This window comes from Motacilla alba, chromosome Z (genome assembly GCF_015832195.1).
Source record: "Motacilla alba alba isolate MOTALB_02 chromosome Z, Motacilla_alba_V1.0_pri, whole genome shotgun sequence".
Classification (NCBI taxonomy): Eukaryota; Metazoa; Chordata; class Aves; order Passeriformes; family Motacillidae; genus Motacilla; species Motacilla alba.
In genome coordinates, this window is record NC_052046.1 from 2513705 (window position 1) to 2541640 (window position 27936).

Sequence of the window (27936 nt, forward strand, 5' to 3'; positions counted from 1 at the left end):
TAAATCAAAAAATTTAGGCATTTAAATAAATCAAAACCTTTTGGAAAATATCTTTACACTGAGTAAAGGCATTGTACTTCTGAGTGCATTTTTCCCACATGGTGCAGCCTCACTAGGGATGGATACCTGAATGGCCTTTAAGACAGCTTGTTCTGCAAGAAACATTTTTTGGGATAATTAGTCCAGTCTTGGGAAGCTTTTTATCTCAGGATGAGGTGATAACATGTCTATGTCCTATACAGACACATGTCAGACTAGTTTTTAGGAGCTGCCTGGAGCTGTATTGCACTGTACACAAGTAACTGGATACTGACAAAAGGACAGAAGAGTATTTCCCTGAATTTATGGTCTTTGAAGCTTGAGTTGTAGGTATTTGAGAAGTGAACTGAAACTACAGGGTTGAGTCACACCCCTGCATTACCCTGTTAGTAGAGTATAACAAGAGAATATGGTTCACCTGAAAAGAGGTTATTTATGTTTCTTCTCATTTTCTTTTAAATGAAATTGCAGAATTATGTTTCTAGTCTCATTCCTGCACGTCATGTTTGTGCAGAAAAGGATGAAAGGTCTTTGTCTTTCTTTGCCCTACCCTCTCTACCTACCAGGGGAAACCATGATAATCATGTTTTTTACCGGGTCACCCTGTAAAAATTACTTTTTAAAACAAGTATGTTTAACCTTTCTTTCTAGAAAACCCCTGGTCTCTGTGGATCTGGACAAGTGACATTAAAAATGCAGGAACAGATGCCACCATCTTCTTCCAGATTTATGGAGACAAAGGGAAGTCAGATGAGATGAAGCTAGATAACAATTCAGACAACTTTGAAACTGGACAGACTGACAAATTCATGGTATGAGTCTTGTGCAAGTGGTAGATTTGGCTTGGTATTGTTTTCCAGGGGTTTAGCTTCAATCCTGGACAGAAGATCATCAGTATGAGATTTTTACTCCATTAGATCCTTCTAAAGTTGGGGTGAAGTCACTCCATTTAGTGGTGATACAAATTATTTACTTGTGTATGGATATGGCTTCCCAAAAACAGGGAACAGGCTGATATTTTTGACTTCTCTCTGATTTAGCTCTTAAAAGATGTTCAGAGATGCCCATTGTGTGTGTGTGTTTACAAAAATGGATGTTGCACCTTTTTTACCCATTTACAGATAGAGCTTCCTGATCTTGGGAACTTTTATAAGCTTCGGATATGGCACGAGAAAAGAAATCCCTTTGCTGGCTGGCATCTGAATAAGGTGAGGGGACAGCAAGGAAAGGTAAACCTGGAAAGAAGGTGGCAGAGCTCCGCAGTGCCAGTCCTGGGTCACTGTGTTCCCCAGCTGGCAGCTGAGCTTGATGTGCAGAGCTCTGTGGTGCCTGCCTTGTCAGAGGACAAGATAAAATGGTCTAAAGTTGCACCTGAGAAGGATTAGATTGAACATTAGGGAAAATTCCTTCATGGAAAGAGCTGTCCAGCCCTGGCAGAGCTGCCCAGGGCAGTGGTGGAGCCCCCATCCCTGGAGGGATTTAAAAGCCATGTGGATGTGGCACTTGGGGACATGGGTCAGTGTTGGCCTTGGCAGTGCTGGGAAAATCATTGGATTTGATGATCCTGGAGGGCTTTTCCAACCCAAATGATTGTGTGATTTTGTTTGTGGGAAATGAGAGCAACGGGGAGAGGCAGCTCCCAACAACTCAGACTGGTCGTGAAAATCCCACTTTCCCACCCTTCCCATGTCAGACAACTGGTGTACTCATCTCACTGCTACCAGAGGGTTTTTAACTTGCTCTTCAGAAAACTTCCTGTTCTTAGACACCACTACTTTATAGGAAGGCAAACCCTCTCCTTCTGTGGCTTATTTACAATGCCCATAAGAAAAAAAACTGATTCCAGCAGAGATTACACAGTGTAGCATCCCCTGCCCTGAAATGCTGACAGCCCTGTAAGGGGGGCTGAACTTCTGCAGACTGGAGGAGGCCACAGAGGAGAGTAGCCATGTACTGTGTGTGAGATGACAAGGGTGACCTGCTTGATGTCCTTTGCTCTACCAGCATTGATTACTGTGCTATCACCCCTCACCTGGATTGTCTGGACAGAAAGTTCACCTCTAAGCTTCACCCCAGCTCCTCCTGAGCAGCTTGGATGGCACTCTCTGCTCTTAGCAAAACAAACACCTTGCTCTGGATCTGTAAATAAGTGTGTTGATAAATCAGAGTTTACCTCTTGGAGCTTTTTCTTGGGCTCCTCTAATGTGCTTTGACAGATCCTGCTCTCCTGCATTGTCATGGAGCTGTGAAACCATCCACTAACAACCATCTCCAGGGGTAGGAGGGCATCACGTGCTGCTGTTGTCACCACATGGTGGGAGAAGGTGTCTGGCTGAGGTCTTTTATGACAAAGAAATTTCTGGTCAGACTTTGGGCCACTGCAATCATCCCTATTAGTTTGTTCACAGATGATGAGCAAGAATGTTTGCATCTTCCACAGCTGTATGGCTCTCTTCCCTGTGGTATGTTATTTTCCTGCAGAAATATTATGTTCAGGAAGGACAAGAGGCAACTTCGAGTGTTTCTAGGATTCCCTTTTGGCCAAACTGTCTAAGTAAACCTGGTTAAGATGCATGAAATAAATTGATGTTCTTCTTGATGGTTGGACTCATTTTAGGCCTTTTTCAAACTAAATGATTCTATGAGTCTATGACTTTAGGAAAATAAGTCTGTCCATACACACCCAATTTGCTGTTTCTGGATGGATCAGGCTCATGGCACCTGAATCCCATCACTTGTGCACCCATTATAGCATCTAGGAAATTAGATTAAACCTGAATAAGGCTTTGTTCCAGTCCTCCCACATTTTGTGCCTGGGTCAGGCTTCTATTTTCTATCACAAGAACCCAGAACAAACACACTGGTCAGGCCAAAAGCCCCTCGAGCCCAACATCCTCTCTCTTGTGTCACATAAGGTCATGGTTTAAGAAGTGTAAGTAAAAAAGACAAGCATTTATGATACTTACTCCTAACATTCTTTCAGGTTTTGACTATTTCACTATTTCCAGTTGGACACTTCCTAAACTGACCTACCAAACAGAAAGCATTTAGCAGGTTTATTTTTCCAGTTATTGAAGTTTCCAGCCTCCCCTTGAACATTTAAACATTCAGCAACCTTAATAGCTTTTGGCAAGGACTTCATAGGCTGATTGTGTCTTTTTCTTTTTTTTCTTTTTTTTTTTTTTTTTTTTTTTTTTTTTTTTTTTTTTTTTTTTTTTTTTTGCTTAGAACTTTGTTCCACAGGTGTCATTTGATGTCCTGTATTTCTTGAGGCAGAAGAGGGAACATCTGATCCCTCTCTGTCTTCTCCATTGTCACCTGTGATTTTACAGACCTTCATCATACCCTTGCTTTACACGCTTCAACAGACAACTGCAGAGAACCACCTTATTTGCTCATTACTCCTTAGGGAGCTACTGCAGATCTTTTTCAGGGTTCCTGCAATTTTTTTTGGTTTTGTTTTTTTTCCTCAATGCATTGATTCTCATCAGCAAGAACCCGCAGCACAATCCCCATCCCCGATTTGCTCCTTGGGGTTGTAGAGTGGCACATGATGAGCCATTTGCAGAGCTGCAGAATCCCTCAAAAGTTCCTCAATGCCATGGAATGATTGGAGAAAGGAGGAAGGAAAAGCCATCACCGTGACAGACTTTGCTCCATGCATCACTACAGTGCACAACCTGGACAGTCTCATTATTAATGTGTTTTATTTCTCTGCTGCTACCTAATCTTGCCTCCCTGGCAAAAACCTGTCAGGATCTTGTTGTTTTTTTGCCTCTAAGCCTCTGAACTCATGCGGTGTTTTGGTTTAATGAAGGTAACTCTGCTGAAAACGCTGACAAAAGAAAAATACTCATTCAACTGCGGCCGCTGGCTAGATATAAATGAAGAGGACAATGAGATCGTGCGGGAGCTCCCTGCCGAGGGATCTCTGGTGACTGAAGTCATGCCAGGTGAGAGCCATGGGCTCTGTGCAGAGGCTTGCTTAGGACCTGAATAGAAAGAAACCCTCTTTGTGTGAGAGATGCACAGGCAGACTGATGCAATTCAATTAACTTCTCTTTCTGGCACTTTCTCTCTGCAGTATTTTCTGTGTGCATCATTAGCTGCATGAAGCTTGAGAAATCCCAGCCTTTTAATAATATTTTTTTTGGGGGGTGCAGATTTCTCTGTGGTGGGAAAGGGCTAAGATCTGGCCACAGCACAATTGTTTCCAGGGCTTAGGATTTTTTAAAACTTGTGATTTTTTTCCTGTCTCCCTTAAAATGTGAAATGCAAGGTTTGAGGAATATTCATGGAAAGCAAGCTTAGCTGAAATGCAATCTAAAATTTGACAATCATATTTTGGGCTTTAAAGTTTTATTTAGTTATATGCAAATTCATGCAGCTGTATGTATAAATATATAGTAAGTTGCACAGCACAGTGGTGTGTGTATATGCCTCTTTCAGTATGTATGAGCAATCCAAACTGTTTATTCTTTTAATTGAACTGGAGATTTAATTAAGGAAAGCTGCAGAACTTTGCCCTGGCTTCCTGGAGTGGCTACTTCTGCCTTGACCTTGTGTCACATGAATCAAATCTGCTTAGAGGGAGATCTTATGAGAGCAGAACATCTCAAGGTAGCTGGTGAGATTTTTCATCTTTCCACGAAAGCACCCACACTCTGTAGGCCTTGAGTCCCCCATTTTCTGAAATTTCTGGTTCTGACATTTCTGAAATTTCTGGTTCTGACATTGGTGATCTGCATGCAGTGGAGCAGTTTCTCAGAAGAGGAAGAGTAATTGTAATTGCAGATGCTATTAAAATGTAAATAAACCTGGTTTTGAAATGTATTTTTAATCAGCTGTGGAGAGGGCAGCTTGAATCCTCACTCAGGCACTTTCCTGTGTGGAGAATTTGTGCTGATCAGAGGTGAGATGCAGCATCTCCGTATTGGGCTTGCAGGAGGATTTTGGAAGGAAGGTGGGAGCACTGCTTCTTGTCCCTTCCCCAAGCTGGAGAGAAGGTGTTCTCTCTCAAAAGTTAGTCTGTGGGCTGGCTCCTTGTTGTGATATTTCTTCCCAGAAATCCTTCACCCAACGGGATAGGAGGGCAGAGAGGAGGGAATGGACAGGGGAGGAAGGTGGCAGATAAAAACCACCCAGAAAAACCATATGATGACCTTGAAGGTGAAAAGCAGGCAAGACAATTCAGCCTCCTGCATAAAGTTTAGACTCTTATAAAGATGGTATTGGGGGTCTTTCCCAACCTTTATGATGTGATGATTTTATGATTCTGCGATTATAACCATCCCAAGGGGATGGGGCCAGCTGGGGCTGTCTTGTCCCATAAATCCAAGATGAACAGCCCGTTCCTCAGGTCTCTGAGCACTTGTCCCTTCCTAACTCTTCTTATATGTCTGCCATGGCCCTGCATGCTAAAAATGTTATTTTCCCCACACACACTGCAAGATTCCCCACCCCCAGGCCATCTTGGGAAGGCACGAGTGGAGGTAGCAGGACAGGGGCACTCCACTGCATGATGTTTTTCTTGAAAGGCCAGAATTTTTACGTCCTTGTTTGGAGGACTTTCATGGGTTCTCTCAATGCTTCAGGCCTTTCTATTTCAGCTTTTTTCCCCCCTCCTTTTCCTAGTGGTTACATGGAAATCATACAAGTCAACACACCAGCAGAAGCATCAACTGGAAGAAGTACGAACACCTGAAGTTAACTACAAGCCTGTCAGAAAAGCAGTAAATTTAAAAAAAAACAGCGATTAACGGCATTTGTGGGGTTTGTGTCTCCCCAGTGATCAAGTACCGCGTCACGGTGTGCACGGGCACGGTGAGCGGCAGCGGCACAGACGCCAACGTCTTCGTCTGCCTCATCGGCGACCAGGGGGACACGGGTGAGCGTGTCCTCTACAACTGCATCAACACCGTCAATAAGTTCGAAAAAGGCAACGTAAGTTCGCGCAGCGGCGCCTCAGCGCGAGGTTCTCAAAGCGTGCAATGATTTTGTGAATTAATTTTTTTTTTTTTTTTTCAAATGTGTGTTTGTAAACTCAGGTGGTTTCCTCGCCAGCTTGGGCGAGGGAAGCGGGGAGAAATAAATCTTGTCGACAGAGAATCGTAACAGGTTGCAGCTGGAGGGAGGCTTGGGTCGGGGACAGTGTGCCCTTGCTTGGTATATGCTCATATCTCTTGGTTTGCTTAGCTAAGTTCTGACTGCTGAAATTGCATCTTCAGACTGGGGAAGGCTTCCAGGAAATCTTCCAGGAATAAAAGAGAGGCTTTTCCCTTCCATCTAATGTAGCAAAAATCTGGCTCCCTGGGGCAAAGGAAGAAAAAAGCATCTTATTTAATGTGAAAGTCAGAACCCAAAGCCTAACATGTTCCCTTTGTAATTCCTCCAGTCTCCCTCAACCATGCTGCACTCACTCAATTTTATGTCTTATTTTCAAACTGATTTTCAATGTATTTTTGTCTGTCCATGTCCGGAATGCAGGGGGGTGGAAATGGATAGAAATTAAGACAGAGCTTATTCCCAGGAAAGCTGGAGATAATGAAGAAGTCAAACAGTAGTTAAAGCCCTTGCAGCATTGGCCATATCAGCAAGCAAATAGTTTGCTGATCTGATCTGTAGGGTCAAGCTACTTAATATGTATCCAATTTTGGATCTCTAGGGTCCAACTTAGACTGGTAAATTGTAATCGATATCTCCAGAAGGAGATTTTGAGAATCTGATCACAGAACTCTGCAGGTTTCCCATCTCTCGTGTCATTATTTGATTGAAGGTTCAGAGTGGAAAGAAAATGAAGATAAAAGGAGGTCACGTTTTCAAAATAGACCATTGAATTTAGGCTTCTGAAATATGCATTAGCACTTTGAATTTGCCTTTGAGTGTCCAGAATTTCCAATTCTTCACTGAAATCACTGAGTTCTTCTGGACTTTAAAAGAACTTTCATCAAGTATTTCTTGTGCTTTTAAGATCTGTCTGTGGAAACGTGGTAATTATATAGTGTGAGAGTCCATTCTGCTTCTAAATTATATATAAGTTTGCAGAAATGGACTTTGCAAACATCTTCCTTTTTTTTTTTTGCCTATACATTGACATTATAGATATTTTAGTTTTAAAAGGTAGATCCAAGCTGTAAAGGATGGCATTTTGCCATCTGATGAAGTCTGTATTTGTCAAAATGGTAGCAAAATGAGTCGTGTTTTGGTGCTGAAGACTGCTTCCATGCAGTTCCAAAGAAAGATGCTTGGTTTGCAGAGAATCCAAATATTTTAAACACAGATAATGGCTATTTTATGGGATGTTCCATCCTTGTCCAAGTCCAGGTTGGATGAGACTTGGATCCACTTGGTCTAGGGGGAGGTGTCCCTGCCCATGTCAGGTCCCTTTAAGGTCCCTTACAACCCAAACCATTCTAGGGTTCTGTGATGATTCAATGATATTTATTCACAAAAATAAGTTGTAGGCTTACTTGCATGAAGGAGGATAAAAAGGGAAAAATAATTTTGGTAATCCAATGGTGTGATTAATAGTATGCAGATGATAAAAAACAAGCTCTAACCTTTTAGAGGAAAACTGCTCTCCTGGCATGAGGAGCTGAAAGCTGGTGAATGAATGGGAAGTTGTTTAAGAATTGATCCTGACAAACTTACAGCTCATATATTCAAGAGGCTGAATGAGTATATCTACACTGATTAACTCAGATACCCTGTTAAAAAGAAATGTTGCTAAGTCAGTACGGTCTCTAATCTACAGCCACTTAAACCAATAGTACCTTGATTACCAATTTGGCTTAAAAAGTTTGCCTGCAGATGCAAACTAACCGCCTGTGTAGAAAGTAAGATTTAAAGATGCCTCTAAATTAAGTGTTTGCCCTGTTGTGGTTCCAGTTAGTTACTTACTCATTAATTTATATCAGCCATTAATAAGTAAGGTGAGCATCAGGACTAATGAATTAAATTATATTGACTTGGACTGAGTCAGTGAGGTTTTGAAGCCTTAAATCCCCAATTCAGCAGTTTTGAGTGTGTAAATAGCATTGACATATGTAAGCCCATCACTAACACTTTAAGCAGGGGCAAAATGCTTAGCTGTCTTCATTCTAAAGGTGACTTTGGAGTCCTGAATGATGACGTAATTATTATCATTTTAATAAATTTCAGTATTTGCGTAAATACTGCCCTGCCATCATGCTTCCTGTGAGCTAGCTGGGTATATGCTACCACCACAAGTGCTTTTGTGACATGAAGAACAACCAAAAGACCGAAAAACCAAAAAGTTATAAAAAACCAAAAGTGGTTTTCTATCTCCTACCTAAGCAAGGCATCTCGTCCAGATGGCCACCACAGCAGCCATGTCTCCTTGTTGGGCTATACGCTGCAGATATGCTGTGTGTTTACACCCAGGACTTACCATCCTAGTGCTGTGTGTCTGCCTCCCTACATGGGCCACAGATACTTTTGCCTGGCCTGGTTCCCAGAGGAGTAACTTGCTCTCTTAATGCATTTCCCTTCCTTCATCCATCAGGGATTGTTGGTGCCAGTCAGCTCTTGGGTAACAGGGCTCTCTTCTTGAAGGTCCATCCCTTGGGCTAATCTGTAGGTAGGTTATTTGAGCCTATTTCCAGGGAAAAAAAAAAAAGAAAAGAGACAATAAATTTGTGTCTCTTGTGAGGGGTATTGAGGGATTGAGGGGTATTGAGGGATTTTATCTGCCGGGTTTGGTTCACACCACCCTCCAAACACAGCTCATGGAGCAGTTGGAAATATCCCTGTGCAGCTCTGCCCATACTGGCGTGCCAGGAAATTAAAAGGGTTTAAACTGTGCTGGGTAGTCAATGCTGCCTGACTTTAACACAGTGTAATGACTTTGAGCTGTACCTCCAAACACTTCCATATATTTGGTCTGAAGTGACCTCCTTCTTACTTCTCAGAAAGCTTATATCTGAGCAGGGGTTTGAACTTGGATTTCCTGCCTCTCTGTATGAATTTCTTAATAATCAAATTACTTATCTTTTTTTACAGCTGTGGAGGGCGTGCAATGACATGGCAGATTTAAAACGCTGGTGGATCATATATTTACAAATCTAACCTTACACATCTAGCACAAATATTCAGGCTTTTTATTCTTTGGTGAATTCATACTTTCTCCTTCATCTTACCAAGAACTTCCTTGCAGCATGCTGATGATTTTGGTTTGATTGCAATAATAAATTTGAGTTGTTTGTGTGCTTTTAAGGAGAAATATTGCCTTACCTTTTTCATTCTCCTCCTCAAAGGCTGATGAATTCTTCATTGAAGCAGTAACGCTGAAGCAGGTGAGGAGGGTGAGGATAGGGCATGATGGCAAAGGAGGAAGCAGTGGCTGGTACCTTGCCAAAGTGATAGTGAGGGAAGAAGGACAGCCAGAAAGTGAGGCTGTGGAATTCCCCTGCTACAGGTACTGGAAACAATGCTTGCAAATTAAGTCTCTGTCTCTGCATTTGCCAGACTTTGAAGAGCCTAGTTATTGGTCCATGACTGGAATTTTCTGAGCACAGCTTAATCCTTTTTATTTATTCATATGTTCATTTATTTTTTGCTAAGCCTGAAAGCAAAGAGTGTGTTTTGGGAGGTTTAAGATACAGTTAACTCCCCTTGCCAAATGACCAGCAATCTGGATTGTGAACTTCTCAGCAATTAGCTCAGTAATGCAGAGAATTTCCAAAAGACAAAATGCAACCTTCCAGTACCACACCCACTGTCACTGCAATTGCCTGCTGCAGAAACACACTCTGCAATCTGCTGGTGCTACTGCATGTAACGAAGTTCTGGTCCCTCACATGCACATCCCATCTTTCTCAGAGCAATGGGATGCTATTTTTGTGTTGGGAGCATGCAAAATTATTATGCTGCCATCTTGAGAGCTCCTTGCATGAGGGGAAATGCACATCTTGCAGACAGAGACAGTGTTAGGGCAGAGGGCTGTGGCTTACCCCTGTGGGTGAGTTATAAGTGTAGTCTTCTCTTCCCTAGACAATCAAGTGGCCAAAAGAAATGTGCTGTACTGAGGCTGCCTGTGGGGAGCAAGATGCATGATCTGTCCTGGCACTAACTGGGGTCTGCCTCAACACTGCAGCACAAACTGGAGAGAACTGGGTGAAAACATTAAAGATTAACTCCAGTGCAGTCCCACTTACCCTTTCAGGATATCCACGCTGTAGGATGGGCATCCAGTGAGCTCCATTTAACACCATGTACCTGTTCTAAAAAATCGTCTCCCAGGGACAAGTGGAATTGTAAAGCTCAAACACAATTATTTTTAAATTGAAGACAAATGTAAAGCCCCTAAGCTGGTTACTTGTCTCTTGAAAGCGCTCCACTATAATGAGGGGAGCCAAATACAAAACAGGAGCCAGCCCCAGCCTCTTGGCGTTGCTAAAGCCCCATCACATCAGAGAGAAAAGTCACTGTGGAGACAGCACAGAGCAGCAGACACAATCTCATCTTGGTTGTGAAAAGCAAGTCACTCTCTCCCTTCTCAGGGAACAAACAGCCACATATTCATTGCTGCCTTTTGATCATATTTAACATCCATATGTTTTACTGAGTTAAGCAGGCAGGCTAGACAGGTTTTTCCTTGGACATGAAGTGTCCATGTGAAGGGCTGTTTTGCTCAGGCTCCTCAGAGACATTTCTGTGTCTAACTGCACACAGCAGCTGGTTCATTTTTGAGATTTACTTTTTGAATTGTCTCCTTATGTGACTGCTAAACTTCCATCCCCTTCAGTTTGCACCTGTTGGTCAGAAACACCAGTGGGCATTCCCCTCAGGTCAGGGACAAGGAGATAGGCAAAAGGACAGAGAGAAAAACTCAAGACCTTATCCCCAAAAATATTCATGGTGTACCTTCAGGCTTGAGGTCACCAGCGATGGAATTCCACTCTTCTTATCTTTCTAAATGTCTCTTATCCCAAGTGATACCAGTGTTGCTCTTGTGGCTTTATTTGCTGTCCTTGTGCCAGCATTATCTCTTTCCTCTCAGATTGAGAAGGTGACATGACTGATCGCCACCAAGCACAGGGACAGCTGCTCCCTCTCACTCCCTTTGGTGCCCGTGTCTCCCGAGAGACTGCGGCACCATCGCAGTGTACGGGTGTCGTCATGGAGTCTGGAGAGATCTGAGGGTAAAGGTGCTCACCCACTGCATCCTCCAAGTGAGGGATAGACACTTCCATGGCCTGCAGTGTTTGGATGTTGCCCTCCACTCCTGTAGGCCAAGGACAGCTTATGTCCTCGCTGCTTTGGCAGGAGCTCAGGGAGTCCTGCTCCTCCCGCCTCCACAGGGGCGAGAGGTTGGAAAGAGGTTTGTCCAAGAAGAGGCAATGCAAGAAAGGTTAGTTAGAGATCCATCCAAGGAGTACACCAGGGAAGATTCTCTTTCTGCTTCTTGTCGTTGCTTGCTTGTTAAGATATGTTATTCTCACAGCCTTTATCTCCAAGACTTGATTAACTTCCACTCTTCCACACAGCACAATTGCATGGTCTGGAGAAAACACCTTTTGCTGCTGGGTTCATACTGAAAACTACTCCACTGACCTTGTGATACTCAGCTGCTCCTGTGAGGCAGCTAGGGGACAAAATGCCTTCCAGTAGAAACACATCTCACCTGTGCAGAAAGCTCCAGAAACACATCTCACCTGTGAAAGCTGCAATGGCTCCTTACCCCTGTGCAAACCAGGCTGCAACGCACATGGGGAGCAGACACTCTATCAAAAAGCTGCCTAACCAGCTTCCTCTCTAACTGATATCTTTAACATACCCTTATAGATCTTCATTGCATAGAGCTTGTTGAACTGTCTCTGTTCTTGTTATTTACATATTTATATACATGACTATGTTTTGCCTTTTAATTTGAAATCTTTTCTGTGACTCCATAGGATCATCTATCATTTAGCAATCACAAGAACTCTGTAAGAAGAGCTGTCTTTGTTGTACAAGGGAGCCAGAAGAGATAAAGAGAAGCTAAGTGGATTAATTGTGAGTTTGTGTCAGATTCAGGAAGAGCATCGAGAAATAACGACTCCCAGGCCTGTGCTTTCAACTCTTTAAACAGTTGGCTTAAAGTCAGTGATTTTTAAAGTGGTCATTTGATCCGTGCTTGCAAGAAGTAAATGCAGGTTACTTCCCCAAGCATTATTTGCAGAATTACTAGTACATCACTTGGATGCAGTACTATTCCTCCCTTACGACCACATGGCATTATAATATCCATGCTTTTAGGAGCTGAATACTGAATCATTCAGTGGCATCTCTGAACAGTTTATACCTTGTAGTACCTGGTGTGGTTTAGGTACGGTGATGATGAATACTGCTGCAAAGCTCAACATTAAGGGAGTTCAACTTTTGCCCCAGAAATGGAGCCAAACTTTTTTGAAGATCAGAACTGAGTTTTTCTGGTGTCATTTTCTCCTCAAAGTTCTCTGGAAGTCCACGAATGGACTCTCTGACACGCTCTAAAACAGCCTATTTTTTATAATATTTATATCCCAGACAGAAATGAATTTTCAATCAGACAAAGTCGTGAGTTCGTGATAGGATAGAATTTTACATGCTATAAATCATTACAGCTCCACTGAAATCTTCAGTGATATGTCATTAAATATTTTTTTCTAAGCATACAACCCCCACCATCCTAATTTGTCTCCAGCACAAGCATAAGGGAACATTGTTAATTCTCTGAAGAACAACAGACCATGAATGGGATACACTAAGAGGCTCCTGCAAAAGAACATTTATTCAGTCAAATGCCAAAAAATGTTCATCATACAAAGGAGCCAGAGAAACCTCCTTTTCTTGCCTAAAAATAAACTGAGATGTCTATCTCTTTTTACACATTTTTGTATATAGGTTATATTTAAAGGCACACACAAATACATATGTGCCTCTGAATCTAATGGATGTGCCAATCATTCTAATTGCACTCAGGCTGGGTTTCAAATGCTATATGTGATATCATATTGTATTTTTTCCAGTGGTCACCTGAAACTCTGATCCTCTAGAAATTCTGAAGAGGCTTTCATGTCATATTTCTGTCCTCTTTGAGTTATATTGGTCATAAAGCATCTCTTTAAAACCAAGGAAGTGACACAGGACATGGCTACACCCTTGTCAAATCCACAGTGGCATGTGAATTACATTCTCTGAACTCATATAGAGCTCTGATAAAATAAAAGATTTTGACATGCCTTTTGTACCAGGGATATGATGGCACTGCACTGAAATATTCTATTTTCTGCAGCCATATGTGTCAATCCATTTGTGTTTGGGGTAAGACTATAAACCCCTGGTTTCAGTCTGCTGCTCAGTGATATGCTGTTGGAATTACACTGAAGTGAAATTAGGATATTGATGCATATGTAATGAAAGGAGGGGATGCAGGGCATTGCTCATCCAAATATTCCCTCTGTCACTAATCTTCTCCAGAAAATAGTGCTGCTACAGCTCCTGGCTGTTCTCTTGGCTGAAACAGCACAAGGAGCTTTAAAGCCACTTCTGCTGATAAACCTCCCTCTCCCTCCTCTAGTAACCTCCCTCTTCCTCTTCCAGTCCAAGATACACTCCTTCCCTTGCCATCACTATCTACCAACACTGGCAGAGGGAATTTCTTTATCTCAGGGTGTGTTCTGCTTTTCTGATTCGCTTTTCTCCTCTGTCCTGGCTGCTGAAGCAGTTAGCATTTGCTGTGCTGCACACAGAGATCTGTTTCTTGTGGGAGGCATTTTTATCCTGGCACCTCAGTGCAGGACAGATTCACTCAGATTGATCCCAGATACCCCTAAAATGTCAGCAATGGCAAAGGTGACAAAAAACAGCAGCGTGTCCACTGGCAATGGAAACAGCAGCTTGCAGGGCACAAAAAAGCAGAAGAAAAAGAGTAGAAGTGTATCTACCTTGTGAGCGTCTGCGTTCCTGAAGGTCATGCTGAGTTCAGTGGTCCTGGGGTGGTAGAATTCAGGCTTGAATTTTGTGGGTCCTCCCAGTTAACATCCATGTACACAGAAGCATCTTGACTTTTGGGATGACGTGATCCCCTAGCCATTGGATACCTGTCCAAGGATTTGAATCCTGAGCCAGCATCAAGAACTACATAAGACAAAGGTATTAAGGACCAGTTTTAACAGGTAAAATAACCCCATCCCACCCCAGCCCCAAAATACCAATAAAGGCTTCCTTTCTTAAGGCAACGTGATATCTTAGCATGCTCTTATTGCAGTCTGCACTTGTTCAATTCTTGTCATCAGTTTCATGGTCTTCCCCGTGGATTTTTATGCTCCTCTATCCCACTACACCCCTCGGCCTCCTCTGAGGCACAACACCACATCAGATGCCCTCACATGGTGCTCGTGTGATCATCACATGTTCATGTGTTCTTCATCTTCATGCTGACCACCTGAGCTTTTAGCCCTGCCCAAACCCACCCGCACAAGGCCACCTGCTTTACTGAGAGAAGGAGAAGAATTTGGGTGGAGTGCATACCCAACAACCTCCCAGAGCTTAGAGGGAAGCTGGGGCTGGAGATGTGTGTCTGTGTGGTGGAACTCCTGTGCACCCCTTTTGCATGAGAACACTGCTGCTTGTGCTTCCAGAACTGGCTGGCTCTAGCTCGTGTTTGGATTTCTTTCCTGGGGCTGGGTTTTTTTTGCATGATTTCTTTGTGCTTACTGTTTTCCTCTGGGTGGGAGGAGAGGGGAGAAGATTGAAAATGTAATATTCCTTCAGATGCATCAAGTGGAGACATACCATCCTGGGTCTTCCAAAATATCTGGTCCAACTAGTGATGACTTTGAGCTGTGCTGGCTTTTTACCAGCGAGGTGCCTTAGGTTGGGTCGAGCTCTCAGCAGCTCTCTTTGTTCATGTCCCCACGTCCTGGTTCTGAGGGTGGTTTTCTGGTTTCCATACTTGCTGACTCAAAAAGTCAAAGAGGCAAACTTCTATGGGAGGTGAGTTCCCCTCCTTTTTGGCACACGGGTCAGCCAAGCACAATGTGTGTGTCACAGTGACACTGTGGGAAGCTCACAGGGCACATGGGCTGCGTGTGTTTGTGCAGAAGCAGCATGGCCACCTTTAAAAAGAAACTGTTTCTGGGGATTTGTTTTTACTCCTTCTGCTTCTGGAGCCATTTAAATACTCTGCATGACCCGGCAGAGAGTGCTCATTTGTCCTTTTCTCTCCCCTGCTGGTCTGAAACAGTATTTTTAGCTGCAAAAGGCGCTGCTGCAGATAGATGTGCACCTGGGAACAATGAGCATTCTGGGAACTTCTCCTGCTCTCACAGCACCACTGTGGGAAACCTGACCCTAAACAGATGCTTACAGGAATATACTGAGTGCTTCAGCAGCCTGGGTGGGGAGAGGAAAGCAAGAAACCTCTGCCAGGGCCCTGGCTGCTGTCATGCAATGGTTGCTGCAGGGCACATGATGGGGTTGAGGCTGTGAATCCTTTACCCTGACGCTGAAGGAGCAGCTGTGAAGGTTGCCAGGCCAGCAGTTAGTTAGTTCTCCTCTGTTTTGGGAGGGGGCTTTTAGAGGGGGACTGAAGAGGAAACTTTTGGAAAGGGCATGTAGTGGTAGGATAAGGCAGAAATGATTTTAAGCTGAAGGACGGCAGAGAGATTAGATATTAAGAATAAATTCTTTACTGTCAGGGTGGGGAGACCCTGGCAGAGGCTGCCCAGAGAAGCCGTGGCTGCCCCAACCCTGAAGTGTTCAAGCTCAGGTTGGATGGGGCTTGGAGCCACCTGGGATGGGAGAAGGTCCCTGCCCAAGGCAGGCAGTTGGAACTGGGTGGTCTTTAGGGTCCCTTCCAACCCAAACCATTCCATGATTCTATGATTTTCCTTTCAGATGTTTTTCCTTTGAGGCCATGCTACAGTTTCCTTTGTGCCCAGCTCCTCTTCTCAATTAGTCTAGTTGGATCTTCAGTGTTGAGAAACATTGCAAATCCTTCCTCTTTGCTGGTGCCAGCTGCCTGCACATACCCAGCCCTGAAAATGGGAATAACATAATTCATCCCCTCCCTTTAGTAGTAGAGGTTGCAAGTGTTTCTGGTCAACGAAGGTCAGTGCTTTCAAGACACTAAGACTGCCTGTTCACAGGAATAACTTGTGGTTGTGGAGTTTGTGCTTTTCAGACAGATGGACATCACAGCAGATGCTGATCTACTGCAAGCAGAGCTCTCAAAGTCCCTCTTCTTGGAAAAATGGAGATTTAAAACGTGGCTGCCGTATGGTCTGGTCAAGTCCCTGCTAAGATAACAGAGATACGGAGCCCTCTAAAAATATCTTTTTGACTGTAGTGTGGATATGGGCCATGTGTGAAGCCAACGTAGATTTTGAAAGGTCTAACAGGTGCTAATTATTCAAAGATAACTTGCTTCTGTTTGTAAACCAGATGGCTTGACAAAAATGAGGATGATGGTCAGATTGTCCGAGAATTAGTGCCTGCTGGGGAGTCACCACTGCTAAAAAGTGAGTTTAGCTTGGAAAAAAGGTCTGGGTTTGAATTGTACATGGATGTGTTTATTTGCTTTATTCTCCTTAATAATTCTTGTCAGTTCCCAGTAAATCTACTGGGCCTTTTTTGCCATTCTTATGCAAGAAGCTGCAGTAGGTCATGCTGAGAGAAATGCCTCTGACTCTTAAATTCCAGTTTATGAATGGCAAAATAACATAATTGCAACATTATATATGTAGAAAGAAAAGGTTTCTGAAGTTGTGATTTGTTTAAGAACTGCTTTCTTTTATATCTTTCCCTGAAGGATCTTGAATTGCCACTGTTTTAGTAGAGTAAATGCCATCAAATAATGGCATTCTCTGAAGAAAATCACCAAAAATATTATATTGTCTTTTTGTGGAGAACCAGGGTTCCAATGCTACAATTTTCTTTAGAAAATGGTGCTTGCACAGTGCAGGTTGTTGTGTTTAAAAATAAATAAATATAAAGAAGGTCAAAGTTATTGAAGTAAATTGTTAAGTATAAAAATGGTGAAATAATCCCATTTGCCTAAGTGCATTTTTATGCCTTGGATAATCATCTAACAGTGAGAAGGAGGCATACAGTATATTTTATGCTTACCAGTGTACCTATTGGATTTATTCTTTTTTTGGTGAGTAGCTCCAAGGTGTGACAGCTTCTCCAGTATGGCTCTAAGATGCTGTATGCAGGAATGGAGGGCAAAGTTCTTTCTGTTTCTGTATCTGGAGCCTTCCTCCCCTATCAGTTGTTGGGAGCTGATTGCCTGGCTGGGCACTGGAAGTGCCACTCACATGTCTGTGTTTTGTGCATCGATCTTTCTCCAGATGTCAGTTATCACATCAGTGTGAAGACAGGAGATATCCCTGGTGCCAGCTCAGACTCCAGGGTTTTCATCAAACTCTACGGTGAAAAAGCAGACTCCAGCAAAGAGCCTCTCTTAGTCTCTGATAATGATCTAGGCAATTATTTTGAACGTGGTCGAGTGGATGAGTTTACTCTAGATATGATGGATATTGGAAAGGTAAGAATCAATTGCAGGTAGCTCTATACTTCGTGCAAGTGCCTGGATTCAGGATCAAAATAACACTCCATATTGAAGGTGATGAAAGAACCTTTGACATTCACACTGGATATTAAGAGACACATTTTTCATAAATTTTACACCAGTGTATTGTGTATGCTGGCATGTGAGGAGTGTTTTAAGTCTGTGGTTAAATACATATACAAATTATTTACATGAACACGGTGGAGGAACACCGTGCCAGGGTAAGGAGACTGTTTTACATTAAGCAAATTCTGTTGTGTTGGGTTTTTCCCTGCCCTCTGGGTTTTTGTTTCCTTTTTCCAAAGATCAACAGAATACTGATTGGGCATGACAACGTGGGTCTGAGGTCCGGCTGGTTCCTGGCCAGTGTCCAGATCACAGTTCCAGTCCAGGGAAGGCAGTACATGTTCCCCTGCAACCGATGGCTTGACAAGGATGAGGCTGATGGCAGGGTGGAGGTGGAGGTCTACCCAAGTGAGATTTTGCCTATTGAGAAATGTAAGAGAACATGTGCTGCTTTAAAGCTAGGGCTAAATATGTATTGCTCCCTTCTTTCAGGGCAAGGTCATCATTGTCTTAGACATTAAAACCAAAAAAATCGCCATTCCTGTGGGCTTATATTTGTGAGGAAAGTAAAATATTCTCCTCATGTTTTCTGTAAGAGTTGGAAAAACATTACAGAGATTTTCATCTCCTTTTCCTGAGACCATATGAAAAATTTACATCCTGGGCAGCACAACACAGCACAAGACAATGTGCTTCTTCACTGCCATATCAGTGGGTTCTTCTTTTTTCTACATTTATCTGCCCCAGACCTTTTTTCTCTTTATGCACCGGCACATGTCCCATCCTGTCTTTATTACCCTGGTTCCTAGAAAGGAGAAGCTGTTTGATAACTAAGTGCCAAATCCCTACTGGCCACTTGACTTTTATCAGTAGACCCATTTTCTTTCAAGGCTACAGTTAAAATTTGCTGTTGGGTCCTGAGAAAGAATGCTGTGTTCTTACCCAGCTCTCTGTAACTCCCTCCCTTGCACTACTGTACTAAGGAGATCATTCAACCACTCTATAGTTAGTACTGAAACAAAATTCCCTTTTAAGGCTCTGTTTTGTACCCCCTTGACACTGGCTAACACTTGTAAAAGGAAAACTATTAGGTTAGTCCTCAGTGAAGAGTTCTGTTATCTCACATTTAGTTTGGATAAGAGCAAATGGTCAGCTACGTGGACATTTGTTAAGACAAGGCAATTTAATTTCGAACCTGAGCCCCCGGGAATGCTGTTATCTGAGTCTCTCTGCTGATTTAATTGCTTTATTTTTGGACCAGTGATAAACTATGAGGTGTCTGTAGTGACTGGAGACGTGCGAGCCGCAGGCACCAACGCCAAAGTCTTCATGCAGATTTATGGTGAGACTGGCAAAACAGAATTGATCATCTTGGAAAACAGATCCAACAACTTTGAAAGGGGAGCCACGGATATCTTCAAGGTACGATGAAGGCAGTCACTGCCACTTCTAAGAGGGGAAAGAAATGATCGGCCAAAGTTGAGACATCAATAGAGTAACAGGCTCAACTGCACAAAAAAAAAAAAAAGACTTTTCAAGAAAATTGCAGATCTGGCAGTATCTAGTGAAGTCTATCCATAGTTTTGGAAGGCTTTTTATTTCTTTATGGAGTTTTGTGGAGGGATTTACATCTTCTGGGGGGCTACTAGCAAAGGTGTCATTGAAATTTATGATCTAATAGCAGCATTTGTTTATACCTACTTCCAAAAGGATCTCAAAAGACTTCAAACTTTGGGCCTGGCCACATGTTATTGCCAATTCTCACTGTGTAGCTGGGGGAAAAAGAAAACACCTTTGAATGAGAATATAAGGAGTCCCAGGTTTGCCTGTGATCACACATGCTATTAACCATGGGTACAAATGTCAGCCCTGCAGAGGTTTGCAGCTGTAATTCCTGAGAATGTGTGAATGCCCCATGGATTTTACAGTGCCTGTAACACTGTTCCAGCAGGCACTGCAGAGCCCTGGCACTTGATGTGCACAGCTCAGTCCTCCAGGTATCAGGATGGTCAGAACTCAGAGCTTTTTAAAAATTCAGGTTTATACAGCAGGGCCCACACCTCTTTCTGAGCAGTCCAGCAGCAAAAGGAGTATTTAGAGGGGTGAGAAACTTCCAACAACTCTAGAGAGTGAGCCAGGACTTGAATAATCCAGCAAGATGTCCTGGGCTGATGAGGCTGCCCAGTGAGTGTGGATCACAACGTGGTCAGGCATCCTCCCCCTTTGGGACCAATGTTCTCTTCTGCCTTGTTAGCTTGGGGTTTCTGCCCAGAGAAATCATGGTTTGTAGGACAGGAATGGTCTTAGCACTTGCCCTGATGTGGGACCAGAGCAAAGACAGGGTGCTCTGTCAGAGCCACATCCTTCTGTACTGAAGGAGAGACCAACATGTGGACAGTGAAGCAGAGAGTCCAGGTGGAAGCAGGATTTAAGGCACATCTGTCTCATGTGCTCACAGCACAAGACTTGGCACAACAGTGCCTAAGTCTTCCTGTGGATTTGCAGTCCCACAGAGGCTGGATCCATCTCAGCACAGTTAAGCTTGGAGCTAATTGCTGAAGCTCCCCTGAATCATCAAGACTGGGATATCCTTCCTGCTGTCAGTGGCCAAATGGAGGTGCCTTTATCCACAGCTTCACCAGTTGTGTACTGTGTATTCTTGAGATCAGTTCACCTCCTCCTGCCTCATTTTCTTGCTTTACCGAATGGAGTTACTGATGTTTATCTATTTTTAATGAGTTTTTGGGGATTTGAAATGACTAGTACCTTATAAATGTTTGCTTTTTCAAAACTCTCTATAATTTTAAGATTAGGTTTCTCTGATTTTAAAGGAAATAAGCTTTCTAAAATTTATGAGTAAGATCTATTAGCCAATATCAGATTTATAATAAAGCCATATGTACAGTATTCTGTTTACATAGCTTTGCTTATATCCTCTCTCTGATATTTGTTGCCAGATTTGAAAATTATGCCTATTTCTGTGATTTTTTTATAAGCACACAAGACAGAAGCTCTGGAGCATTAATAAACAGATTGTCTATCTCTTTCACTATATGAATGTTTACAAAAAGACACAGGCAAAAATAAGATTCTGTGAGCTACGTGATAATAGGAAATGCCATCAGTCATGGACAAGGCACGCAGGATGATTACAGTAAATCTAAGAGTAAAGCTGTGTAAGGAAAGATACATTCTTTATGTCAGGACAGCGGGATCAATTTCAGTTTTCTGATAAGCATCTTGTGTGCAATTGATTTTGTTTTAATCTACAAAACACTTCTAGACTAAAACCTTACATGCCAAGTGCCAGATTTCAGCCTGAAGCAAATGTTTGCAAGTTTTATAATATAAACACTGCATAACAGCATAAGCAATCATCAGAAACAAGTTATGGGTTGTTGAAGGATTGTGTGGAGTAAAATCTTCTATCCAACTTCATTAGGTAGTAATCCAGACACATAATCTAAACCAAGAAGGTTTTGTGTCTGCTGTGCTGACTAGAGGGATGTAAATCTTCTTACTGATCAGCCTTCTGCCACTGAAGCACTGTAACCACCAGTGATTGCATCCTCTCTGCTCATCAGAAAAGTGAGAAAATACTTCTCTAATTTTCCAGATGAGGAGGAGGGAGAAGGGCACTCCAAACCCACAGTCTGTGTCAGAGATCGTGTTATATGAGTTAACTGCCTTTTCACTACACCATTATTGCTTCTTGCTGGGTTCATATCCTGTGCTGAGTATGAAAGGCATCTTATTATTAATTTTCAAAATGCCTCATGCACTGAGAATCTGTAAAAACTTGGTGTGGTATTATCGTATATTCATCTTTAGTGACAACACAGAGACAATACAGGTAAGGAGAGCAAGGAGGAAGTAGGGAGCCCAATAAATATGGATTTAGCTCCTCTCCTCACCATGGCTGCTCTGAATGTCTTCAGCTTAATCCGTTCAGATGAGATTTGGTAATGGGAAGTATGAAATAGTAAAGCAGGAAGGAAAATGTAAACTTGCATCAAGAAATTGTTCTTATCCTAGCTTAGATATTTTGTGTGATGGAGGCCGTGCTTCTCCTTTCTAAGAATGCGCTTTCTGAAATTATGATTGTCTTCTGTCCCTCTGGGTGCTGGCTTTCCCTGGGTGGCAGAGAGAGGCTGCAGATGTTGGCAAGATTTATAAGATTCGGATAGGCCACGACGGGACAGGCATTGGGGATGGCTGGTTCCTGGAAAGCGTCACGCTGAAGCGCCTGGCCGCAAAAGCAAAGGGGTCTGATAAAAAGAAGAAGAAAAAGACGTCTGATGAGGAGGAAGAGGAGGAGACCAAGGGGGAAGAAGGAATGGATGTCTATACATTTGTGGCACATCGCTGGCTGGCTAAGGACGAAGGGGATAAGGAGCTTGTGGTGGAGCTGGTGCCTGATGGAGAATCTGACCTGGAGGGTAAATACCACAGGGAATGTGTGTCTGTGTCTGTGCGTGTGTGTGTGTATCCAGCCTCTGCATGAAGGATGATAACCACACTTGGCAGGACCATTTATCCCCCACAACCACCCCGTTGCCCCAGGCATGCATTGGATCTGTGGTGGGTCAAGTTAGGGAGGAAGAGGATGGTGGGTAAACTAAGGCAGAGCGCGGAAGAGAGAGCCTGAAATTGGAATATCCTAAAGGACTCCTACAGGTTTCATCAAAGGTGGGGCACTTGGATCAAGAGTCCCAGAGAGTCCCACTGCAGCTGAGAGTTTAGCAAGATGTGACTGTTGTTATGGCTAAGGAGAGGGGCTGGAGGAAGACAGAGCTGCTCATGTTTTAGTATAGATGCCAACAAACTCCAGGCAAACTCTTTCTGTGCTGGCATTTTGGGGGTTACACACTTTAGTGGCAAGCCATGGATTTGATGAAATATGGTCATTTCTGGGGTCCTACTGACCTGCCTTTGCTATTTTACTTGCAGAAAATACATATGAAGTCCGCGTCCTCACTGGGACTGTGTGGGGGGCTGGGACAGATGCTAATGTCTTCCTCAGCATCTATGGCATGGAAAGAGGAGACACGGGTGAGCGCCAGCTGAAAAGGTCAAATAACCTCAACAAGTTTGAGAAAGGACAGGTAATGCATGAACTCCACTCACTCAAGCGAGGAGGAGGCTGGCAGGGCTCTCTCTGCTGATGTGCTGGCCATTTAATTCACTTTCTTCTCACTTCTTTCAAACATGTTTTATTTCTGAAATGTATTATATAAAGCGAAATTTGCATCAAAAAAAATGCCTCAAAACATTTTCCAGGGGAGATTCATTTGAATAATAAGCTGAACACCAATTCCATGTTGGAGCCACTTTCTGCGTCTGCTTCCTGTAAGCATGCTGGTAATAATGCTTCCTTTCAGGAATACTTAAACCTTAAAAACTTTAAATTAACATTGGAGAGTATTTTTGGGGAAGCTCAAGCATATAGATATTTAGATGCAAAAACTATTCTAAATGTTCTTCCAACCAGCTAGGGAATAAAAGCAATATTACACAGTGTGCTGTAATTACGTTATAATCCAATCCAATTAAAGATCATCTCTGTATGTTGAGTATTTGCTATAAAAAGTTTATGAACAATTAACAAAAATCTACTGTTATAGCCAGGAGTTTTTCAAGGAATAATTCTGAAGAACAAAAAATTATAGAAACAAAAAGCAGCTGTGGAAAACTTGCAACCACAAAAAAAAAAGAGCCCTAAGGTTGTTAAATAAGCTGTTAGCTGTGATTTATGAGCTTGGCACTGATGAAACTGCAACCTGCACATGGTTCTTCATTCAGTGGGAAGAGCTCCAAGCTGCAAATGTACTGCTCCTTACTCTGGGGAGTACAAACCCAAAGTCTACCAACATATTAATCACATTAAGATGTTTAAACTGTTATGATAACAAGGACCATCCTGTCACACTAACACAGTTAATAAATGATCCTCTTGGTTGTGGTAAATGACAAAAGGAAGAAATTCTGAAATATTTGAAATTAAGCATATGGGCTGTATTTTGGGGCTGTCCTGTGCAGAGCCAGGAGTTGGACTCAGTGATCCTTGTGGATCCCTTCCAACTCTGGATATTCGAAGATTCTACACAGAGGTGTGCAGGACAATTTCCATGGAGTCAACATGTTTTTTGTCCAGTTCCAGATTCAATCTGTGGGAAAATACTGAGCCCGAAAGGAATGATATTTTGCAGAGAGGAGTTAAACTTACAGGAAGCTGAAACTGGGATGAGGTAAAGAGAGGACTGAAGGGGGGAGCAGCTCCAGGGCTGTTACTGCCTTGCAGGAGCCAAACATGAGTGTTAATGGGAGACCTCAGAGCTCTATAGTTATTTTTGTACGCCCACACAAACAGTACAAAGAGAACTTACAAATAGCTATGTTTTAATGGCAAAAAGGATTACCCTTGGCCATTTACTGCCTTTCTTTTCTTCTTTCTTGGAAACACAGCCATTTGCCTCTTGCCTCCTGTGCAGGTAGACGTGTTCTCCATCAAAGCCATTGACCTGGGCGAGCTGAAGAAGCTGCGGATCCGCCACGATAACTCTGGTGCTAGCCCCAGCTGGTTCCTGGAGAGGGTAGAGATTATTGACCTCAAAGAGAGCACCACGTGAGGAGCCTGTTGTGCCCTTTTCATGCAGTCAGGAAAGGGGCCAAGTTCTCAGGAGCCTGCAGAGCTGTGGGGAGGCAGAGGAGATGCAGAAGGGCATTGTTGCAGCTCCTCAGGGAATGGCCATTCTTTGGGAGCCTTGTGGTCACTGTGCCATGATACAGAGCCTGGGGCCCTTCTGAGGTACCCATGGAGGGGTTTGCTATCCCAGCACTTCTGTAATTTGGGAACCAGCAGTGTTTGGACGGCAGCCTCAGTTTTTTTCCGTTTCTCCTGGGATGGGCTCCCTCCTGGAGCTGCACTCAAGCTCTTCCCTTCTAGGCCTCACTTTGGAAGTCTCTGAGCTCACGTTTTGTTTGCCCTTTCTACTTAATGCAAAGATCTGGGCCAAAAGCAAATTCTGATCTAAGCAAACTCTCATGATTTCCACAGACATCTGGATGAGCAAAGAATGGGCTGTTCAAAACCTGAAATATAGGCTTGCCTTCGAGCTGGAACTTGCTGGAAATCACATGCTTAAAAGTTGCACAATGCTCTGATGGGTGGGACCACTCTTAAGGACAAGATGGGTTCAGTCTTCATAAACATAAAATGCCTGGGAGACTGGAGGTCCTTCAAGTTACTGAACCCTTTCTGGGAGTGAAATTAAAATGAATCAACCATGTGGGGCTGGCAGCCCAGAAACAGCACTTAGCAGTATGTGCTCCCTAACCTATTTATGGATTTAGCTCCCACAACACAGTTCTCAAGGATGAAAACAGATGTACTGCTCAGCCTTGAGTAATCTTGTTGTTTTATTTTTTTTTCTTCAAGTAGCCTCTGATCTGTGCTTGTTTATGTTATTAAAGCCTGTGAAGTCCTGTGTAAGCACCGAGTGCTGCTGTCATTTTGTAGGTATTACTTTCCATGCCAGCGGTGGTTGGCAGTGGAGGAAGATGACGGTCAGATTGCCAGGGAGTTGGTCCCAGTGGATGAAGCATTTGTAAAGAAAGATTCAGAAAATGATGGCCAGTCTCCTGCAACTTTGGGCCTGGAACAGAAAGGTGGAATGTATATGTTGGCCTTGAATTTCTTCCAGTGTGGGGTTGGAAAAGAACCAGGTTGTAAGGGCTGTTGAGGGCATTAGCAGTGAGCAGTAGCAGTTACTCACTGTGCTGGGAGTAATTTTGCCCCAAAATGAAATTTTCAGGCATGAATGAAGTGTCAAATGTGTGTCAGACTGTAAGGAGTGGACCCTCCTCATTTTTAGTTGATTTAATCATCTTGCAAGATTGGACCCTAAGTGACAAGGCAAGGAAGATGGGTAATATGTTCAGTCCTCATTTTTGAACTGAAATGCATATTGGTTGCTAACCTCTAAGGAATAAATCTCATCAATTTCACATCATGGACTGTAATGGTTAAATGTTCCAACATGAAACTGAGCAGAGAGGAAACACACCCAGAGAAAGAGAAGGGACCTAAATTTGTCTCACTTTCCATCTTGCTGCTTGTGTCTGTTGTCCTCAAAACAACTTTGCCTCACTTGTAAATAAATTTGCATGGTAACCACAGAGCAGTGACACACTCCTGGGTCACTGGGAGACACTCAGCAAGGTGCTGAGTGCCCAACATTTTCATTGTTTTCTTTTGGAAAGATATGTCCAGCTAGGGAGGAAGTATTCCATTTTGGAAATCTTGAGGTTATAGCAGCTGAGTGAAGACCATATTGGACTTTTCCATGAGATTTTTTATGAGTTTACTGCACTTTCTAGATGATGGTGCACTAGAAACATCCCTACTGATGCTGTTCTGAAAGGTGTGTTTGTGAATATGAGCTGTATATGACAGCGTACACAATTCCTGGTATGTGTTATATGCACATGTATTATTTGATGCCTATGAAATAAAGGGGGAGGTATATGGATTTTTTAAATTAAATATTGCAGTCAGAGGCAGCTTTGAGGAGGGTTAGAGGTTCCCAGGAAGCAAATGGGAAGTCTTGAGCACATTTCTTATCTGTAGATATGCAGGCAATGTGCTGAGTGACCGGAACAGTAGAAGATTCTGGAACCAGATAACCCAGCTCACCTCAAGGGCTACCAGAGCACAGGACAGGAATTAGAGATTACAGCATGGTTGTGATCAGTCAAAACAAAACTCAAACCAAGCACACATTTATGCAAGGAAGAGTAGAGTTAGCTCCTGGTAGTACGTCTCACTCTTAAATTAAGATATTTTATCTGGCAGCTAAATCCACGACATACACGGTGAAAGTGAAAACGGGGGACAAGAAGAATGCTGGGACAGATGCCAACGTTTTCATCATACTCTATGGAAGTAAAGACGATACAGGTATGGCATCAAATGATGGAAAAGGGAAGCAACTCCCTGTTTGACACCTGAAAAGACAGGTCATGGCTTCCTTTCATTTCCCCAATACCCATTTCTCACTCCTTTTAGTGCAACTTCGTGTTCTTGCAGTCAGTGCACTCGTCGTGGTAACTTGGAGCACGGCACCAGCTGCTGTAAATCACTGCCAAGCTTTGCGATGCTGATTTGCACCAGCTGCTGGTCTAAAGGTTTTAATTTCAATTATAGAAACAGCACAGTTGACTGGGACTACATTATTGAGCAGTGAATGCACTGGATGATTTGCTTTCCTCAGCAATGAATCAGCATGCTCCTGAAACCCAACCGTCCTCTCCCTCTTTGAGTGGCCCAGAAGTATTTAATCAGCTGATGAGCAAATCCTCTTGGAAGCAGCTGAGCTGCGTGTGCAGTGGCTGGGATGCCTGTGAAAGTGACAGGGAACTGATGGGTAGCACTGATTTCTTTAGCTGCAAGCACAGCACGACAACATCGTCCCTGTTGCACTGCCAGAGGATCATTCAAGGGAGGAATTCTGTATATTTTGGGTGTTGATACAGACTTGGGCTCAGAGAGAGGGACAAAGCTCAGATCTTGAGATGAAAAGCCAATTTTTGCATTTTACCCACTTCCCTCGTTCCACTGTTGACATTCCCAGAGGATTTGTTTCACATGCTGAACAATGTCCTTTTGCATCGCCACAACAGGGATAGTCAGCCTAAAGGCCTCAAAGATTAACAAGAACAAATTTGAGCGTGGGAAGGTAGATGAGTTTACAGTGGAGTCTGTGGACATTGGAGACCTGAAAAAAATCAAGATAGGCCATGACAATAAAGGTAAGATAATCTGCTCTTTAATGCAGTGTTTCTAGTGCACTGGGTGCGTTGCTGTATAAAATAACCTGCCTCCAAGACCCCAAACGTAATTTACCTTTTGGTGACAGATCCTGGCTGTCACTTCGGCTGCTGCTGCTACTATCTTTGCTGCTGATTCCATTCCCATGTGATATTAGGAGCTCAGTGATTCCAGCTTGCAGGTAGCTTTGCATCCTCTCCCTCTGCAAGAGTCTTCATCGTTCTACAGCCACAGCTTTAGAGAAATTTTACAGATTTCACCAAACCCCATATTCATTTTTATTGCGTGGGACCCATAGGCTTGTTTCACTTCTTTGTTAAGCTTTTGGTGGTATTTTGATCATCAAGCCTTGGCTGATTTTTAGACAGAATTCTATGTATCTGCTACAAACAAGGGAGGCAGTGGAGCTATGCATGGATCTTGTCCCCTATGGGTCATTAAATGA

The 27936-nt window shown here is 43.1% G+C and overlaps 1 protein-coding gene across 1 annotated transcript in view; it reads left to right on the forward strand.

Moving 5' to 3' along the window:
* LOXHD1 (lipoxygenase homology domains 1) overlaps window positions 1–27936 on the forward strand; it is a 148403-nt gene that overhangs the window by 52460 nt on the left and 68007 nt on the right. The window contains exons 11-25 of the mRNA XM_038125710.1: window positions 691–851; window positions 1161–1247; window positions 3857–3992; window positions 5828–5982; window positions 9315–9475; window positions 16468–16544; window positions 17376–17572; window positions 17902–18094; window positions 18924–19084; window positions 21807–22101; window positions 22613–22767; window positions 24154–24287; window positions 25182–25330; window positions 26517–26621; window positions 27344–27472. Of these exons, the coding sequence (XP_037981638.1) occupies window positions 691–851; window positions 1161–1247; window positions 3857–3992; window positions 5828–5982; window positions 9315–9475; window positions 16468–16544; window positions 17376–17572; window positions 17902–18094; window positions 18924–19084; window positions 21807–22101; window positions 22613–22767; window positions 24154–24287; window positions 25182–25330; window positions 26517–26621; window positions 27344–27472 (2295 nt within the window). The remainder of the gene's footprint in view (window positions 1–690; window positions 852–1160; window positions 1248–3856; window positions 3993–5827; window positions 5983–9314; window positions 9476–16467; window positions 16545–17375; window positions 17573–17901; window positions 18095–18923; window positions 19085–21806; window positions 22102–22612; window positions 22768–24153; window positions 24288–25181; window positions 25331–26516; window positions 26622–27343; window positions 27473–27936) is intronic.